Raw genomic sequence first — 20132 nt, forward strand, 5'->3', positions numbered from 1 at the left:
AACAATGTGCTCAGCCTGGGTCAGCATGCCTTTCTGAGAAGCTTGTTTAGAAGGGCTTCTGTGGCCTCACTGCTGGAGATTCTGCTTCTGTGGCGCCTAGGAACCTGCCTTCTCACACCCTCAGGTGACTGGTGCAGGTTGTCTAGGAGCCATTTTTTAGGAGACGGCATCCAACAAAAGGAGTGCGCTCACTGCGCTTGAGGGGGGCAGGCAGGCAGGAGTTCTGCACTGCTAAATGCCAGCTCTGAGGCGCTGGCATGGTGGGCCTGTTGCCTAGCAACCCTCACTTAGGGCACACTTGCTGCTTAGAGAGCCATCTTTTCCAACAGCTGTAATGCAGAGATTAACCTGGCGAGTCAACCACATGATGGGGCAGGTAGACGCTCTTTAACCAATAAAAATGCAGGTGGGGACCCACTGGTTAGCTTTATGCTAGCCAACATCACAGCACTCTTCCAAAAGTTTAACTGAAAGACACTGAATACCCAAATCAAGCTGAAGTTTTATTTAAAATGTAAAAGAAATAGTTCTTGAAATACTGATGAATAAAGTGAAAAGATAGAGTCCTGTCTTCCTACTAGTCAGCCAGCCTATCCAAGTACAGGGCAACATACAGTACTTCAGTACTGTGGAATTTCACAGTAGTTTAGTGTTAGATTATCTGTGCCTAGATTATGTAGATTCTCAGTGTGTGATCGTTCTTGGTTCTGGGTTTGCACCTCTACTGAGCATGAACAAGGGCTCCTGCTCCTTGGCCGTAGCCAAATCCCTTGGGCCCAAAGTTCTTCGCATAGCATCCTACAAAAAGAAAAGGGAAGAATTAGTAGAAGTCCATTAAGCTTTGCTAGCACTGCTTAAGACCCATGTATCAACAAACTGTAAATTGTAAAAACCTGCTGGCTACGCCTTGCAAATGTAAGTCTGAGTGCTCCAGTTCCCTAGGGTTCAGCTCATGGTCCCAACTGAGTTGCAAGTGGGAGCAGACTAGTTATATGTTTGTCTATTACCTTCCTATATTCATATGTTTTGCTTAAAACATTTAAGTTGAAAGAAGACTGCTGTTTATGTAGGGGTGTTTTAAATGGCTGGGAACTTAACTTACTGTGTCCTCAAGAATGTTCTGTGGTCTTCTGTTATCTGTAAGCATCTCTAGATCTTTTCAAATACCCAGTGGCACTATCCCCCACCTTTTCCCCATTTTCAGAGTATTTCCCCCCCTGCTGGTGACATTTTCTTCACTAGTAGCCAGTATGGGACATTCATATGGACAGCAATTACTGAAGTTAAATTATACCTTTACAATAGATTTCACCTTCTTTCTCAGTCAGAGTTGTTGACTCAAGACTCTTCCCACACTTGGCACATCGGAAACAGTTTTTGTGCCAGGGCTGGAAGAGAAGAATGAGTAAGTTTAGGTGCTGGAAGATCAAGCCCACATGGGCTTGACTGCTGTGGGTGAGCCCCAACCAGAAGGCTGAAGCCAGACCCTTTACATGGCCGGCTGCCCGCAGAGGTGCTCAGTTCTAACTTCATCCACAGAACACGGAGCAGGCGCTGTGCCACACAAGGGCCGTTTCCCGGAGTTGTCCACAAGCGCGCCTCCAGCGCAGCGCTCCCTTTAAAGACTGCCTCCTCTGTGGTTGAGAACACCAGCTTAAAGAGGGGAAGTGTATCAGGGGCCCTGACTAAGCCACTGCTTCCTTCCTTTTTTTTTTTCCCTTTCACCACGCTGAAAAACCTGTGGAGTCCAGGTTTGTTAAAAGTCTGGCCTTATTCGTTAACACCTTCCTAAGTGCCCCCTATGAAAAGAAGTTTCTGTTAAAACATAGACGTGATCTGTCAAACAAGGGGATCACTTCAAAAAATTACTGATTCAGATGGAAATCTGATTAAGAAAAAGTTTAGTTCAAGGCATTGATGTATAAGGCAGAGTGCCTGAGTGGACCCTGAAGGGAACTGGGGGAGGGAGCAGAGAGCAGGCAACTAACTCAGCGCCTCACCTTTCCCGCTCCGATGATCTTCTCGGCGGCGTATACGGAATCCCCACATCTGGAACACTTCTCGGCCCCTCCGTATTTCTGAGCAAATTTAGAAGTGTTTGGGTTTGTTGTCGGCCTGTGAGGTTGAGCACTTGTGGAAAGGGGAAAAAAGGAACTAGGTAAGATTTCCCAAAAGGCTCTCGGAAGCCACAAGGCAGACACAGCAGGACTCGGATGGAACTGCTCTACTGTCCTTGGCTGGAGGCCCCCACAGGCCAGGACAGGGCAAAGGAGAAAGAAATCTCAGGGGCTAGCCAGTTATTATCTTAATCTATTTATGGGCTCATTATTGTTACCAAGTCAGACAAGGCTCCAGACTTAAGTATCTGTCCCTCTGAGTCTAAACTCATCAGAATTCATGGAATCCTCAGCACTAAACCTACCACAGCGTGTATGTGCACCCCACATTCATATTATTGTTCACATAACACTGGAATTAACAGCTAGCTTCTTCACAAAAAAAAGAAAAAAATCAGTGGTAGTTTAGGCAGTTAAGTTTCTGCATATAGGCAGAATTATGAAAATTAAGTTATGTTTTACAGATTATTTAATTCCCCAATATTTTGGGGGAAAGTATAAATAAATTACTTTCTTCATGGGAAAATATTTCAGAAAGTTTGCCTATTACTATGTGATCTGCCTATCTTTTACTTTTTCTCTGTATAGAGTGTTGTTTTTGTCACTAGATAAAACCTTATTTCCTTGTTCTGCAATTTCTCTCCATTCATTATATAGATGCACCTGCACACAGAACACCATTCTGGGCTCTGAACAGATTGAAAGGCTCCTCTGAAACCTTACACATAGGCTGAGAAGATAAGACAACAACAGTTAGCATTCAGCACAGGGTAGCTAAGTGTCAGTCTTTCCACCTAGGAAAACAATCTTGTCCTAGTTATAGTTTATTAAGTAGCTTACATATATATTTTAAACGAAATGTTTACTGAGAAATACCACCTTTTCATAAGACAGTTTATTCAAACTTCACATGTATCAATATCTTCATCTCCAAGTTTCCTACATTTCCACCTACCTAAATTGTTTCATGCACAGCATTTCTTGAATCATGTTTGATGTGGCCACTGGAAATTTTATTCTAAGCAACAAATACCAATTCACAGTACTAATTCACAGGATTGAACTGTCCGTAAATAGACATTTTTTAAAACTCCACAACCCACTGTGTATATATATAGTTCGCTCTCTTGATCCACAAGTTGTGCATCCACAGATTGATCCAGCCTCAGACTGAAAATATTCAAGAAAAAAATTCCAGGAAGTTCCAAAAAGCAAAACCTGAATTTACCACATACCAGCAACCATTTACATAGCACTTACATTGTAATAGGTCTTATGAGTCATCTAGAGGTGATTTAAAAGTACCTGGGAGAGTGTGTGTAGGTGACATGCAAATACTACACCATTTTGTATAAGATCTGAGCATTCTTGGGTTTTGGTATCCGTAAGGGTGCTGGAACCAATCCCCTGCAGATACCAAAGGATACCTGCACCTGCTTTGTGATCTTTAAAAGCTATTCACAATATCCAACACTTGTAGTTATGTGTTCTCCAAGAAAAATTTCCAGATCTGCTAGTTATATTGAGAAGAACTTCGTATGGATTATCTTCCACCTTCCTTCCAACAACCTCAGAAGGGAAAGTCACTTAGTCGTGCCCGACTCTTTGCAAACTCACGGACTGTGACCCACCTCTGTCCATGGGATTCTCCAGGCAAGAGTACTGGACTGGGTTGCCATGCCCTTCTCCAGGGGATCTTCCCAACTCAGGGATCAAACCTGGCTCTCCCACATGGCAGGCAATTTTTGTGTGTGTTTTTTTTTTACCCTCTGAGTCACTAGGGAACTAACAACCTCAGAAGGTATGGTTAATAGTTACCTTGAATGTCAGATGAGGAAACATGGGCTAATGTATTGAATAACCTGCTGAAAGGCTAGAGCATTAGTAAATTGGTGAGCCTGAACTAAAAAAATGCAGGTCTGCCCCAGTGAAGATGTTTCTGCCCCCTCCGTGTGGCCTCGTCAAGAAGGTCTCCCGGAGCTGTGTGCCCCCCACGCCTGGCGCTCTGGCCACGCACCATGAGGGCCATCCCAACCACAGGTGCTCCCAGGGGGCAGTCACTGGGAGAGGCGTCCAGAAAAGGAAACCCTGCACCTGGTCCTTCTGGGTGCCTGGCACAGGGCCAGGCTAACGCGGACGAGGTGAGGGCACAGATCAACACAGGCCAGCTTGGAGCACTGGCCAGTTACTGGAGAATGTGGGGAAGAGCAGATAGGGACGGGGCATGGGTCCTGGTGACACTTTTGGGGTCATGGATGAGCTTAGTTTAGGGGGGAAGCTGGACAGGTCTGTGTCTGAAATAAAATCTTGGAAACAAGAATGGATTTTAACAGGTTGGAAAAGAAGAGCAGAACAAGAACAGTGAACTTTAACCAAGTCAGAGGTAAGCTGGCCTTCCTGCAAGTGATGGCATGCAGCAGGGAATGAGTCAGTCCTGGTACAACTGACGCCCAGCAAGGCCCCGTGGCTCAGAGAGGAGAAGAAACGAGAGGTGGGCTTCGAAACGAGAGGTGGGCTTCGACGCAGAAAGGAGCACAGGTTTGGGGCCAAGAGGACAAACGTTCAGATCCTGGCTCTGCTGCTTACCTGTGTGAGCTGAGCCTTGGTGTCCTGTCTATAAAACAGGGACAAAGTATCTAAACTCAGAGTTAACTATGAGAATGAACATAAATGTTCAGCAGACATTATTTCAGGCATACCATAGTGCTTTGTATTTAAGATTATAAGCTTTGGAGTTACACTGTTCTAGGCTCTACAGTTAACTAGCAGTGTGACTTGAGGCAAATCACTTAATTCTGTCTTTCTTTGTTCCTGAGTAAGATGGGAAACCCTACTTTATAGGACTGCGAGATGCATGGTGTCCAGTCTAGAGTAAGGGCACAATTAATGGCCTTATCCAAGAGAAAGGCCATCTTACAGGATTATTATACTACTTTTGGCTTCTTCAGTATAAAAAGGGATGTGAAAAATATGAAGTTCTAATGAGGGAATTATTGGGTCAACAATAGAAATTAAGTTTCACGTGAAGAAATCAGTGTCAACATGAATCACTAAAATTTAGCAGATTTATTAGCACTTGGCTTACTTGAGTACTGACACCTTTAATAGCAACTCATCTCATAGAATCAAATACAGGAAATAATTTCCAGTTTTAAGTAACCTAAAGAAAAGTCATGTCTTGGTGAGGAAGCATTCTGGCAAGGAGGGAGTGACTGAGGAATTGTCGGCGACTGTGTGACTGCACAGGAGAAATGCATCTCTGGATTCCGACACTGCATTTGACGTCTTTGAAGTGCTGTGAAAGTGACACTTGCTTTTGAGAATATCATGACTCCTTGATACACCTTAGAATGCTATAAACCAGGACTGGAAATCACTAGACTAATCAATAAGAACTCTGCCAGGTCTAAAACTGTCCATTATTTCAAGCTTAAAGAACAACAGTAAATCTGAGTCATTGTCTTTGATTATTTCAAGCTAAAAACCTGGAAATGCCAAGATTCCCCGTTGCTCAAGCCACGTGAATCGCCACTGCTCCTCCCTGCCGGTCAGAGTCCTGACTCACCTCTCGGGCTTGATGCCCAGCCGCTCGCCCCGGTCCATGTTGAGCGTGCCCGCGCCCTGGCCGTACCCATAGCCTTTTGGCCCGTACTTCTTTCCGTAGCAGGATTTGCAGTAGATCTCTTCATCATGAATTGCCACTGTTGTGCTATCTAAATTCTTCCTGCAGACCACTAAGGGGGAAAAAGTTAGACTTTAAGAATGTGCCAAAGATGCCTTTTTCCTTAGAACAAAGATAGCGCTGACACAAAACTTAGAAATGGGAAAGGCAGAGGCACTCAGTCCTGCTGTATTCTCTGGTTCCCAAAAGCCACATGCACGCTCTGCCTTCCCCCACCTATATGATAGTTTGCATTAGAATGTGCAAATCAGAAAAAGAGACACAGATGTACAGAACAGACTTTTGGACTCTGTGGGAGAAGGCGGGGGTGGGATGTTTCAAGAGAACAGCATTGAAACATGTATATTATCTAGGGTGAAACAGATCACCAACCTAGGTTGGATGCATGAGACAGGTGCTCAGGCCTGGTGCACTGGGAAGACCCAGAGGGATCGGGTGGAGAGGGAGGTGGGAGGGGGGATCAGGATGGGGAACACATGTAAATCCATGGCTGATTCAGGTCAATGTATGACAAAAACCACTACAATACTGTAAAGTAATTAGCCTCCAACTAATAAATGAAAAAAAAAAAAAAGAAGTACATTAGAATGTGAACATCCTGAAGCCTCAGACTTGGCAGGATCTGCCCCCCAGGCGGGAGTGAGAGAAGTTTCAGAGATGACTGATAACCTGCACAAAGCAAGGAAGCTAGCACTTTGTGCCCAGGCTTTTGCTCCCAGCCCTCAACACCGTCTTTTCATCCCCTTCATCCAAGCATTGTTAAAGAACAAAAGGGCAGGAGTGCCTGGGCAGGGGGCGGGGCTGCCTCTGCAGCAGCTCCTCCTCCCCCAAAAGCACCTCCTGGGATGCACACAGTTTTAAATCCAGAATTCTAGTTGTCATCACTAGTCTGGAAGGGAAAAAAACAGTCTTCCCTCATCTCACCAGCGGCTTCTCCAGCAGTGATAAGTACGTCTGAAAATCGTCAAGTGGTTTCAAGTCTGATTTCAAGTGGTTTCAAGTCTCCCTTCAGTCCCAAAGGGGAACACATTCTTTCTTGATGGATTTCTTACCACAAGACATTTCCACGTATCCCACTTCATAAAACTGCCAAATGTCATCAAGTTTTATCCAGACATTATTTCACTTTCTAAAACTTCAATTAAGCTGGAGGGAAAAAGAATTGTGAGAAAGCTCACTGGTGGCACTGTTGGGCAGCAGGGAACCCCACATTAGTGCAGCAGGAGAGGGGGTTTTCTGCCCCCCTTTTTCTTAAAGAGGGAGAAATGAAAAGAGGAAAGACAGAAGGGCAGGGAAAGGCTGCTTCAGAGCAGAGTTCGATGATGAAGTTTCTGTTATCTTAGACTGAAGTCCTCTCTGGTAGAACAGAATGACATCATCATCTTTGAACCTTGATGCTGAGGCTCAAGTACTGACAGACGGATGTCTGCCTAAAGACAGAGTTAACCTAAAATTGTACACTGCTAAAGAACAAACACCCTTCACAGAATACACAGAAAACAAACTGTTAACACGTATCTGTGAACCAGAACAAGTTTAAATATATGAAATTTTTACTACAGAACCACCCCCTCCCCCTAAGGCCTCATCTGTATTCTATGCAGTAAAATTCTAGGTCTACAAACTATTTCCTTAAAAGGCTTTAGGAGGAAAAAAATTAAAAGGCTTTAGTCAGCAGAGGCAAATATTAGGAAAGAGTAATAAAAATGACCAGTAATGACCTCGACATTGAACAAACACTGGCTTGATTATGGTGTAGACATCATGGCTTAACCTAGAGGAGACTAAGAACAATTTTTCAAGTATCTGCATTTCCTCTCTGTTCTTACACTCTCTTGGTACAAAGCTGTGGAAAAATTAGATTCCTTTAAAAGAAAATTAACTTCTAAGAAGAAATGGTTAAACCAAATCTGAGACGTGCTAGCTGTTACGGAGGCTACAGAGCAGACATTCGTATATTGTTTGTATGCTTTGTAACTGCAACTCTCATGTTTCTGATCGCCTGCAAAGCAGTTGCTGTATAAAAAGGTCCAGACGCCTTCAGTGTTGGTGCCTAGAAGGAAAAGGATGACTAAAATTTGTGAGGGACGCTCTTTCTGATTATTCCTTAGTGTAACTAATTTTTTTTTAAACATACAGAACTCCTAACAGTAGTTTTCACTGCACGGCACTCTAGAGATGGCAGATAGCTGCACGGATGGTTGGGTTCCTCATGTGACAAATCCTTCATTAAAGAAAATGTCGTTTGAATCAGAAGCTGATTAACGTCGAGCTTTCTGAAGCAGCTACTCTCCTGTTTGAAGACTGAAGACCTGGCTGTCCCAGGAGAAGTCTGCAGCCTGGTGGGTGAGGGGGCTTCTCTCCTATCCCCTCTCTCTCCTTACCAGGTACTGCTCGTCCTTGGAGCAGACGGGCATGTGCTGTTTAATGGGCTACTTCCTGTCTCCATCAGACACTGCTCATTCTCCATCCAGAAACAACAGGAATTCCCCACAAATTCTATGGTATTCTCATTTCCTTAGTTCCTTTCCCTCAAATTTAGGACATCAATAACAAGAAAGAACTGTAAACATTCACTATCAGAGAAGTTAGGATCTGAGCTTCTAGACATGTGAATTTCAACGAATGATATGCTGAGAAGCCCGCCAGTAGATTTCAGGGAGGAGGAGCTCAGCCAGGACGAGAAAGCCCGGGCGGACGGGGAGTGAGCCAGCCGTTCATCCGGGGATCGGAGCCAAGCCCCTGGGATGCGCCAGGGACTGTGCGGGGCGCCAGACCACAGACACGGGCGCGCTCTGGGCGCAGCGGGGGAGACAGACGTGACAACGGATAACGTGCACCGGAGCCTAATGGAGGGGAGGTGCCGTGGGAACGCAAGGCTGGGTGTCCGGGTCGCCGTCCTCGCTGGGAGGCTGGGCGCATGCACCGTCCAGGAGGACAGGCAGGCAGAAGCCACTGGGACCGCGGGTGTGGGCTTTGTTATCAGCAGCCTCTGCTGAAGCAGGTGGATGGGGGATCTCAGGAGACTCACTGCACAGAAAGCAGCAGCGGTGGAAGCTCCGGCCGTCACACTGCACCTCCTCGGCGTGGTACACGGTCCTCCCGCAGGCCCCGCACTTGTTGCCGCCGCCCCAGACAGGCATCCTGCGGAAGACAGCATCGTTAGGACGGGCCCCCACCCGACGCGATGCTGCACTGGGTCCCCGGAGGGCTGCTGAGACCCGGGGGACCGCGTTCATTTCTCTATCACCTGCCCCGACCACATCTTTCAAAGACGGGCGGGTCCCCCAGCATAACCTCATCTCGCCTCCCAAATTACAGCTCTTCCACTAGAAAGCCGGGTTGTCAGGCACAGGTTTTTTTCCTGCTGCAGGACAAAGGACAATACAGCCGTGCAGGTCGCCAGGCAAAAATCGAACCGCCCCGCACCCACAGGGTTTAAGAAAGCAGTGCAGGAGTGGAAAGGCCAGCGCTGCCGCCAGCCACAGCGGCTGTGATGAGCTCTGAAAACTCAGCTGAAGGGGAGAGCTTTTTGTTACACGTTTACATCATCGTAACACCGCCAAACTCTTACCCACTTAACATACACAAGCTATGACACTTTCTAGGAAGGAAATGCTGGATGGCCTGGTAACATTAAGTTGAATATCTTCTGTAAAGTTCTGGGGGGTCACGGCGTAAACAGTTGTTTATCTAAACACAACTGCATGGGTGGAGCCTGGCTGTAACCACAGCAGACCTCCATCCAGATGGCCACCACGGAAGCTTCTGTGCCTCACTAATCCCGGGGTCCTCCAGGCCAGCCAGCCAGCAGCTGGCTGTCCCTCTCTGATGGGCCTGTCCATCCATACAAAACATGTTACCTAGTCCCTTCCGGGTGAAGTGAATTGTTCACTGAGCGTCAGAATAACCTAAGTAGTGTGGCCTGATGGGGCTTCCCAGGTGACTCAGTGGTAAGGAATCCACCTGCAAAGCAAGAGACTCAGGAGATGTGGGTTTGATCCCTGGGTCAGGAAGATCCCCTGGAGGAGGAAATGGCAACCCCCTCCAGTATTCTTGCCTAGGCAGTCCCATGGACAGAGGTGCCTGGGGGCTACAGTCCATAGCGACACAGAGTCGGACACGACTGAGCGACTGATCACGGGGGCAGTGTGCCCTGGGAGCTGGTGGAGCAGCTGGAAGTGGAAATCCTCGGCTGTCTTGCTATGATGTAGGGCAGCATGTTCTCATCTCTTTCTCAATGAGTTGGTCTCCCTGGACCCAGTTTAAAATGCCTAGTTCTGAATGGCCAACCTGCTCGAGTGCCTTTGCCAGTTAAGAGTTGTCCTGTAAAGACAGCATGTTATGTCAGCCCTGCCGTAGCGACAACACAGTATCTAAAAATACAGTACAAGAATCCCTTTGGCTTCCACCATAATTTCCAGACTTCCCTTCAGTCATGGGCGTTTGCAGTCCCCTTGGATGAGCGGCTGGCCTCTATAGAAGTATTCATAGCTCGCTAAGAAAGCTGGGATGTCCTGACTAACTCAAATCTGGCTAGAAAAAGAAGGAACAGGGGACAGCCTCTAGGCAAAAAGCTGAAGAATCTTCAGTCTTAAGATAAAAAGGAGGGTGGAGAAAATGCCCATCCCACTTACCATCCTACACCGTTTAGACCATCCAGAACGCAAGGCTTCCTGAACACTGAGATGAGGTCTTTCCACAAGAAAGCCTGACAGAATGAATCACCGTTTTGGGCACCCTGCTGGTACCCAGCCTTCTCTGGCTCCTCTTCTGGGAATGGTTTCCCCAGATTCTCTCCAGGGAAGCAACCATCTCTTTCTTGGCACATATGGTCTAAGAGACTGACTAACTAAGATGCAGCTTCCTGGTGAGAGTCCACAGTGCTTGCTACCAATTCAAGACAACATTCAGGTAAGTGTTTAGAAACCTTTCCCCAATTTTATGCCACAACGGTCAAGAGCATGATCAGTGGACTCATCTTGTCAGAGGCCAGTCGGACAGTCAGTCTCTATTTGGGAATTAAAGAGAACAGTCCTTCACCACAGATGGTCTGAGAAGCACTGGGTTAGAGGTGTTTGCCTCTACCCTCCACTCCAAGGCCAGACATGCAACTCGTCACGCCAGTCAGATCACTGCATCCCCCGTGGTGATTGGTTTAGGACCAGGCACGGGACCCCAGGCCAGTTCAATGGAAGTGAAACCTGGTCTTTGGTTTAGAACTGGGCGAATGCAGGAGGGGAGTTGCTAGCAGCTGTCTGCAAGGAAACTTGAGAAGGAACCCAGCATAGAGGAAAACAGAGAAACCAGATGCTTTTCAGCTTCACCTCGTTGTATCCCGTGCTCTTCAGCTATATGAGCCAATAAATTCCCTTTGGGAGATGGAGCCCCTGGTCCCAGAAATAAACAACAGCAACACACAAAGAGACACACCAAGGCCTGACTGATGGGACCAGTTATCACTATACTGTTGGCCTCAACTTGCAGAAAGCCTATTTCCCTTGTTCAGACAGGAACAGAGTAGTTCCTGGGGTCCACATGTTACCAGGCTCCTGTGAAGGCGTCATATAGGATCGATACCCAGCACCGATGAAATATATCTGCACGCTGTCCTTCAGTAGTGGCATAAATCTCTCATTCCCACCCCTGGAGACAGGTGCTTAAATCCAGTGTTTAAATCCACAGTGAAACCTGAACCCGGCTGCAGAACTCGACACAGGACTTGGCTCCAACAGCCTGCCCTGGCTTGAGCTTGAAGCTGAGTTAATGTAATGACCTTGCCCCGTGGCTCCAAAGTTACCTGTGTTCTGGAACGCTCACAGATACAACAGACATCTGCTGGAAATAACCCCATGATTCTGAGGAATCCAAACACCAAAGCCAGACTTGTAGATAATGATGCTGTAGTGACTTAAAATCGGATCCCAAACATCAACAGCCTAGCTGGCTTTTAAAATACATCATCATCAAGGCACTTTTCATCACATTCGAAAGTGTCATGGAAACGCCAACCTGTATCATATTTACTTTGGAGCGATCACCTGTAAGGAGTCAGACTTCTATCAAGACTAAAACTGTCCTGGATTTTCTTTGAATAGCATTTAAAAATACATCAAAACTAACTCATCACTCTATGTTTCTCTCTACTGTAGAGTAACTTGGGACTTTTAAAAAAGGAAGAATATCCTCCCTTTTCTTATGCAATTCAGGGTTACTTAAATTCACTTCTTGTAAGTCAAGTCTGATTCCTACTGTACACACCATGCCAGCCAAATGTAAGTCATCATCTTTTGGGGAAATACCTATCCAATAGCTGTTCAGCTTAGCATTTTAAGAACTTCTTCCTTTGGGGGTGGGGACCACAGTTCTGTCTCCTCCCCACCATCTACCAGAGTATTTGGCATATGTTAAAATATGTAATTTCTATTATTTTCGAAGAATCCTTCCATTTTCAATTTGTTTGTACACTTCCCAATTCGATCTTATGAAGACAGTGGTGGCACTGTCCTACTTTTCTCTGTCACGTTCTTGGATTCTCAGCACAATTTCCAAATCATTAACTTTTTAAAAGTTGCACTCTGCTTAAAGGCTTTGCTCAGGGTTTCTGAATTACACTCCCTGTGGGCCAGGCTCATAGGGCATCCTCAGATTCAGTTGGGTTTATGTTTATTGGTTAAGCTGGATAGTGGGTAGCTGGGTGTTTCTTATGTTATTCTCTGTTTCGTCTGAAATATTTTGTAATGGAAGGAAAGAAGGAGGGAAAAGAAGGAAGGGAGAGATGAAGGAAAACATTGATTTAGACAGACCTGGGTTAATTTCACTATTTTAATGGTTGCGCAATCTTTGGCTTTCTTATCTGCAAAAGGGGTGGGGGGGAGGTAACCCTCTCTATCTCACAGAGATATTGTGAAGATAAAACACAAATACATAAATTTCTTGGCAGATATCTAGTAACTGGCAGCTTGAGGATGGGGGGAGCGTCTTATACTGTCCACCCTGCCAGTAGTCTTCCGAGAGGAAACCCCCAGACCAGCACCCACAGGACACAGCTCAGAGCAACAGCCAGTAAAGAGAAAAGTTACCTGGTCAGTCACTCATAAACCTCTTCTGGGACACTGCAATGCACCACAAGTAAACGACAGTTGGCGCTTGTGGGGACTGTGAGATGAAGTTCGGATTCACACCGTTTGGGTGTGCCCCTCTGCACATTTGCTAAATTTGGCAGAGGGAAATGGGAACATCTTCCGTTTCTGTCGCTCTTGGCACTGCTATGCATATGTTAAAACACACACACACAAACCCAAAGCTTCATTTTTCCTACAAGCCCCTGGCTGCACTACTCCACAGCAGCTGACATGAATCACAGCAGACTGGATTTGCACTGAGCAGTCTGCATGCCTTTCCCCAATCCTATGTGTTAATTTACAGAATGGTAAGAAAACCCCACGTTACACACACCTTGCAAAAGAGGCCACACTTGGGCTAATTCAGGTTTTTCGTCTTGTTCTTTGGTTCTCCTTACCAGAAAGAGTTCCAGCACTAGAATTTATCCACTGTGCTGGATGAAAAAACCTGATTTTCATCCAGACACCTATGTGCAGTTTCTCTTTGCTGCTTCTCGCTAGTCTAAAGGCACCACACCCAGAATTCGTAAGACTTAGCCCAAGAAGAAACTTACTGTCGTCTAAATCTGAGTCACCGTGTGGTAAAGTTAGCTCATTCTCTAGATGACCAGTGGCCACAGGGATCATCCTCCCCACCTGTGCTGCGCTAACTGCCTTCTTTTAGGATCTGAATGACGCACACCCATGAATTTCAAGTCTCCATGTCACCACCTGCAATTTAAGTTAATTGCTCTGATGCTGAGTGAATTGTTCATATACCTAGATTCTAAATGCTTCCAGAAGATCTGCCATTTTACGACTACATGCAGGTCTTTGTTATTATACTAGAATCTTTGTTATTATACTATAACCTAACTTCCCAAGAGGAGAATCTACTATAAACCAGTTTCATTTTGAGCCACAACCAAATGGGGTCACTTGTTAAAGAATATGTAACTGTCCCCAATTACAGTGGTTTTTAAAGAGGCTAGAGTTTGAGAGCTGTAAATAATTGGAAATTAAGCTTCACAAGCATTCATGTATGAATGCCCATTCTAAAATTTTCTTCTTCAACCCAAACTACCTTCTTATCTTACTTCCCTTATCTGAGTGAGACTGAATCTGAGTGATGCTCTCCATGTTCCACTGGGCTCCTTCTACCAAAGCCAGATCCTCAAGCTGGCCTTCAGGAGAGCTCAGCCTCAGGGTGAACCAAGAAAACGGATTTTGGAGTCAACAAACTCACTTCCCTCATATGCAAAATGCCTTTCATATAGAGTTGTTAAGAGAATCAGATGAGAAAATGTCCTTCTAGTCAGCCTCTAATGATTGGTAGCCTCTACCGTTGGTATTTAGCCAGGTTCAGTCTTTGTTATCAATACTCATCTTCTCCTACCCATCTCAGAGTCCATGCATTCCTCCATTATACCCATAATCCCTCTAACATCAGGAAAACTGACTTCCCTCCCTCATCCAGTTAACTCTTGACTTCATTTCTGAATCTCAATTCTTCCAGCATAGGAGCAGCTAATAAACACTGTAATGTTGTACCGTTTATGAAGCTCTCCTACAAATCTATTAACTCAGCATCTTACAAGCCATATCCTGGATCGGGAGCTGAGGATCAAAGGGTAAAGAAGAGTGCCAGTTTCTCAGGGAGTCCTACTTTGGTGGTAGAAGTATGTAAACAAGTAACAGCAAAATAACATAACCCAGAGCCCAGGTGCATGCAGAAAGGGTTTGGGAAGTCTGTCGACAGAGGGATGCCGGGACAGCTTCATCTTGTTCACTGATACGGGTTCCTGCAACTATGCTGAAAAAAGAATCCGGAGATCAGTCAAGGTTCTGAATTCAAGATTATTATTTAATGTCTGCCGTAGAAACTGCAGTGCACACACCACTTCTTAAGTCATTCCTGGAGTAAGAGAAAGTGTGGGACTCAGAATCAGTCACTTGTAAGCTTGAAAGTCGGTGATCAGCTCTGCTACCTTAACCAAGTTCCTGACCCCGAGCCTCTATGTCTTCAGCTACAACATGGAATTGGATGAGCAGTCTCTCATAGGACGACTGTTAAGGATCTAACGAGATATTAATAACATTCGTAAAGTTCCTGGCAGAGAGCCTGTGCTCCATAAATGTGGGCCTCCTTTTCCTTCAGGAGTACCAGTGGGCCTGAAATATGGTTACCAAATGTTCGGGGTTAACTGACTTGCTCAGATCAGTGACCTCCAGAGATGCAAATATAGGTTCAGCCACTCATGTCTGACTCCAGAACCACAAGCTGTCCCCCAAACTCTAGTATCTGATTTAAAGGTGGAGAACATTCAGATCACTGGAACATGAACTATAACTTACACCCAGGAATGCCTTCCGTTCTGGTGTCTTCAACCATCCAGCCAGCAGTGGTTTAGTTTTAGTGAAACATCAGTCAAATAAACTCAATATAGTCTATTTGAATTTCATTGGTATTTTTAGGTTGAATTGGTAATTTTTGGTTTCACAGTTATGAGTCACTTAATAATCTATACCTCAGCTTTCCCACTCATACAGTGTAATGATAATGATAATCTTCAGCTGTCATGAGGATTAAGTAAGTTAATATAAGTAAACTACTTAACATAAGTTAAGCTTTACCTTTGATTGATTTTTCTTACTCAGTCGTGTCCAACTCTTTGTGACCCCATGGACTGTAGCCCACTAGACTCCTCTGTCCATGGTTTCCCAGGCAAGAATACTGGAGTGGGTAGCCATTCCCTTCTTCCAGGGGATCTTCCCCACCCAGGGACTGAACCCGTGTTTCCTGCATCTTCTGCACTGGCAGGCAGGTTCTTTACCACCTGGGAAGCCCCTTTACATAACTATTTCTAATTATTGCTACTTATCACACGACAGACATTATTCTAAGTGCTTTACAAATATCATCCAATCTCAAAACTGCCTTATGATATAAATAAGCAGTATCTCCATTTTTAAAATGAGAAAATAAGCAGATCAGATAACCAACCTAAGACCTTTTGACAAATAAACAGTAGTTGTGGCAGATCAATCTCAGTGTGACTGTATGTAAAAACCATACAAACATTAAATTGTCTGAGTAATTAAATATCTTATCGTGTGCACAGATTCTGGATTGCTGTGGCTGGCAGACAGAGGTCAGTGACCGAGTTGAGAGCATAGTTGTATTCTAATGGGTGATCTGGCAGCTAGTCTCCAAATCTGTGTTAGGGATTTTGCTGTCCTCCAAGGTGAAGACATGCGTGGCAACAGGATATAGAATTAGCAGTGAATGGTGAGGGTGAGGTGAACACAGGGGTGCCTGTTGGGCAGAAGGAAGGTTTCCCTCAGTAGGAGGATGGACTTGGGGGAGCACAGAGGAGTGTAGAGTACTTTTCGGTTGAGAGCAGCAGTCTGGATGTGAGATTAGCAGAGAGGACACTTACAGTATTGCATTACTTTCTACCGTAGAACAAAGTGAATTAGTCACAGATGTGCATATAGAGATATACCTCCCCCCCCCACCTCTCTAGGTCATAGCAGAGCACCCATCTGAGCTCCCTGTGTTATATGGCAGGTTCCCACTAGCTATCTGTTTGATGCGTGGTAGTGTATATATGTCAATGCTACACTCTCAACAAGTTCTTTTTAAATTGGGTATTTTCTGTCCTGCTGTGGGAGGGGTGAGGGTTCGATGCTGTTGTTCTCCTCTGGAAAAGAAGCCACGACGAAACCTTACTGGGAAGATATCCGGCCGAAATGTATTCAACGGTATGTGTCGTCTTCCTGTTAGTCAAGGACAATTAGTAGTAGTGTGGGCACAATGAGATGAGCAACAAAGGAACCTGATGTCCTTTGTACATTGTTTACAATACACATCTTTTGGTTCTTCCTCTAAGACCTACATTAAAATGTTCAACAATCAGAACTTGTGCCTGGCTCCTCCACAGTCCATTTTGAGAAAACTCCCCCTAAGTCAAGGTTCTTAACCTGAGGTCCACAGATTCCCTGAAATTCTGGGGATCGGTGAACTTGGTACCATGAACTTTACTTTATGTACTTAAAAAGTTTGAGAAGGGGTCCAGAGGCTTCACCAGTCTGCCAAACAGTTCCATGACACGAAAAAGTTAGGTAGTACCATCCTGAGTAATTGAGACCCCAGGTGCAGGGAACCCCATCCAAGAGAACACAAGGGATGCCCGGCGATACCAGCCCAGGAAATGACACAGTTGAGGAAACCTGCAAAAGGGAAAAAAGCTGGCCTCCAAGCAAGGCCCAGGCAACACTGTCCAAGGCAGCACTCTCCCAGAGGAGGCTTTCATGGATAGCCATTTACCCCTGTGTTCAACAAAGTACAGGCTAGTGCAAGGAACAGCGTGCCTTCGAGAACCCCTGCAAGGTAAGTGCTATTACACCCATTTTATAAGGTGAGTAACAGACCCAAGAGTAAACTAACTTGCCTACGGTCATCAAAGCAGTGAGTGCTGAAGCTGGGATGTGCATTTGGGCCCAACCGGTCAGTCCTGTCCTTCTCACCATGCTATGCCTCCTCTCCTGCAGCGGGCGTGCTCACCCTGCTCATCTGATTTACCTGATTTTTGACAGAGAAGAAAAACTAGAGGCCCAGATCTCCACATTCAGTGGCATTGAGGTTTCTCAAGCTCATTTATTACTGCCAACCTTTATTCTATGCCATCATTCTTGCTGTTTTAGTGTAAAATAGAGTTTCCTCAAAATCCAAGTGAGTTGGCGGTTTCATCAGGACAGACCTCCGAAGAGTATGGCTTTTCCCTTCAGTATTTGGCACATACCAGTATCAATCAGTATTTGTGAATACATTTAGAGGAATCCATTAAAAACTTCAAGATAGAAACTGTGGCTCCAATCTGCTAATACTTACATGGTTTGAGTCCAATTAAATCTTTGTTTTCTATAATTGCAATCTTACTCAAACTTTCATTCATTCATTCAGTTACCCAGTACTGGTTCTGGTCCAACAGTGTTTAAGATACCCAAGCAAAGTTCTGTGAATTTCAAAGACTTGTGAGATGCAGACCCTGTCTCTACCTAACTTCACTCTGAAAGAGAAAAGGAAACTAGAATTCAGAGTAGAAAGAACCTTGAGAAATACTGGTAAAGTATCAGAGGCAATCAGTTTTAGAGGGCAATGACCAATGAGTGGGGGGAGACCACAGAGGACTTGAAAAATTTGTTCTAGTTTGGTATGCAGTTTTTAAAGTATGTCTTGAATACATACAGTTTTAAAGTATGTCAGTCTGTCACCTTCTGAGACAGTCTGTGGAGTGTGTTTCTCTCCAAATACTCCACTTCTTACCTAATACTTTCTCAGTACTTCCTCAATACTTTCTCGCCTCTTTCTGAGATGAGGCATCAAGAACCTGGGTTTCATTAAGTCCTGAGACCAGGATGTAAGGCCCTCCCACACAGGTAGAGGATGGAATAATGATATTGACACACACCCCCCACCCCCCCCACCCCCCCCGCCCCCAACTTCAATAGACTAAGGCTTGGACTCTGTTGACCTCTGTCCCAATTCTATGCTGAATTCTCCTTTGCTCAAGCCCCCTCATGAATACGCATGTGCCCTTAGGTTAAAACTTCCCCAGTTTTGCTGTTGGGGAGACACTTTTGCTGTTGGGGAGACACTGCTTTGGGAAAGTATTCTCCTTCTTTGCTACAAGTAACAATAAACCTCTCTCTCTCACACACACACACACACACAGAGTATGTGAAATTTACCCTTTTAGAAACTATTGCCCAGCTCTTTCCTGAAAATCTCAGTCAAATTATAGCCAACTCTGGGGCTGTCCTATTTGAATTCTTGGCATTTTTTAAGTAGAGCTTTAAAACAGGTTAATTAGAAAAGTTAAGAATTATAGAAGCCATTTTTACTGCCCGAGTTAAAAAATTACCCAAAATAAAAAGTATTTATAAAATGAAAATGAAAAACAAGTCTGGTCTCTGGACCGCGAATAAAGCAGTTTAAACATTTTGAGTAACCATTTAAACAGATACCATTCTACAAACGTGCAGGCTGGGCGGTGGGGGTGGGGCAGACGTGGGTGTCTCCTGACTCAGAAAAGCCCCCTCCCCCCTTCCCCCTGGGGGCTGCCTACGTGGAGTTTTGGAACCGCAGTTGTGATTTTCAGAACCTGTTGCAGAATTTACAACCAAGCATTCTTGCTTTCCCGGTTTGTACCTGAATCGTAGAAAGTTCCGGAAAAAGCTGGGACTGATAGATATGACGTTTCACTCCTGTTCCTCCAACATTTAAGGTTCGGTGCTCGGTGGGCAGAGGCCACCGAACAACGGGGCTACCAGGAGCTCTGTACCGCAACAGAGGAAGCATTCTGGGTTCAACCGGCGATGGAAGCCCCCTGCTCACCCCCAGGGCTCCGAACCAGCCCCTGGGAAGGTCGCCCTTGGTGCATAGCACACTCGGGGCACAGGAGACCCCAGGACTCGGATTCCGCCCTCCCCTCCGCGGAGAGAGAATGCGCCACTGGACGAGCGGGCCCAAGGCTACTAAAAGGCGGATTAGCAGCCACGCGAAACTCTCGACCCTACCTCTCCCTCGCGGAAAAACCGGTATGGAGATCACGCACCATTATTTCTCTGCCCAGGGGACCCGGGATTCGAGAGCAGGGCTCCGGCGGCCGCGGGGACCAGGGCAGGTGTGTGGAGAGGGATGGTGGGGATCGGGGCGCAAAAGTGAGGAGGGTGGCGGGGGTACCAAATGGGGATCGCGATGGGAACATCAGAAGAGATGGGAGGGGGCGCCCGCAGGGTGGCCTGAGGATCCAGGGGGCTGAGGGGAACCCCCACCCCTTGGATTGGCGGGACACCCCCATCGCCTTACTCACTCCGGTTACTCACTCGAATCGGAAGGAGGACCACGCTGAGCGATCGAGAGCAGGTCGCAGAAACGGCGGCGGGAGTCTGGCAGGAGGGTCTGGAGCGCTGGTACCTTTTAAAGCGCACTGGGCGTGGCCTCTGCACGCCCCGCCCCCAATCGCGGCGCCCCCCCCCGCCCCTCCGGGCACCTTTTTAAGCCCCCGTGGGCGTGGCCTGTGTGCGCCCCGTCCCCGCCCCCCCAAGCCGGGCGGCCTCCCGGGCCGGCTGCTAGGACTGGGGCGTCTGGCGGGAGCGCCGCGCGCGGCGGGGCTCCGGGCTGAGGCCGGAGAGACAAAGACAGAATCCCGCCTCTTCCTGCTG

The 20132-nt window shown here is 46.2% G+C and overlaps 1 protein-coding gene across 2 annotated transcripts; it reads right to left on the bottom strand.

The window, feature by feature from the left end:
- Positions 1-490: 490 nt before the first annotated feature.
- Positions 491-19923, bottom strand: CSRP2 (cysteine and glycine rich protein 2). Of its 2 annotated transcripts, none has more exons than XM_065934126.1 (6): positions 19794-19923; positions 8831-8943; positions 5683-5851; positions 2001-2130; positions 1295-1388; positions 491-798 (listed from the first exon to the last, which is right to left on the bottom strand). In XM_065934126.1, the coding sequence occupies exons 2-6, from the start codon at positions 8940-8942 to the stop codon at positions 722-724; spliced, it is 582 nt and encodes a 193-aa protein (XP_065790198.1). In that variant the 5' UTR covers position 8943; positions 19794-19923; the 3' UTR covers positions 491-721. The 2 variants fall into 2 exon arrangements, with proteins under 2 accessions (XP_065790198.1, XP_065790199.1); XM_065934127.1 differs by having other exon boundaries at positions 19781-19841.
- Between the last annotated feature and the right edge of the window lie 209 nt (positions 19924-20132).

This window comes from Muntiacus reevesi, chromosome 4 (assembly GCF_963930625.1).
Source record: "Muntiacus reevesi chromosome 4, mMunRee1.1, whole genome shotgun sequence".
Classification (NCBI taxonomy): Eukaryota; Metazoa; Chordata; class Mammalia; order Artiodactyla; family Cervidae; genus Muntiacus; species Muntiacus reevesi.

Bases quoted from the DNA above. Each gene is read 5' to 3' on its own strand.
- CSRP2 (XM_065934126.1), bottom strand. From the start codon at position 8,942: ATGCCTGTCTGGGGCGGCGGCAACAAGTGCGGGGCCTGCGGGAGGACC. The intron at 5,852-8,830 runs GTGAGTCTCCTG...TTTCCCCCTTAG, and splicing joins CCGCTGCTGCTTTCTGTGCA to TGGTCTGCAGGAAGAATTTA. The intron at 2,131-5,682 runs GTGAGTCAGGAC...CCTTTCCACAAG, and splicing joins CTGGGCATCAAGCCCGAGAG to TGCTCAACCTCACAGGCCGA.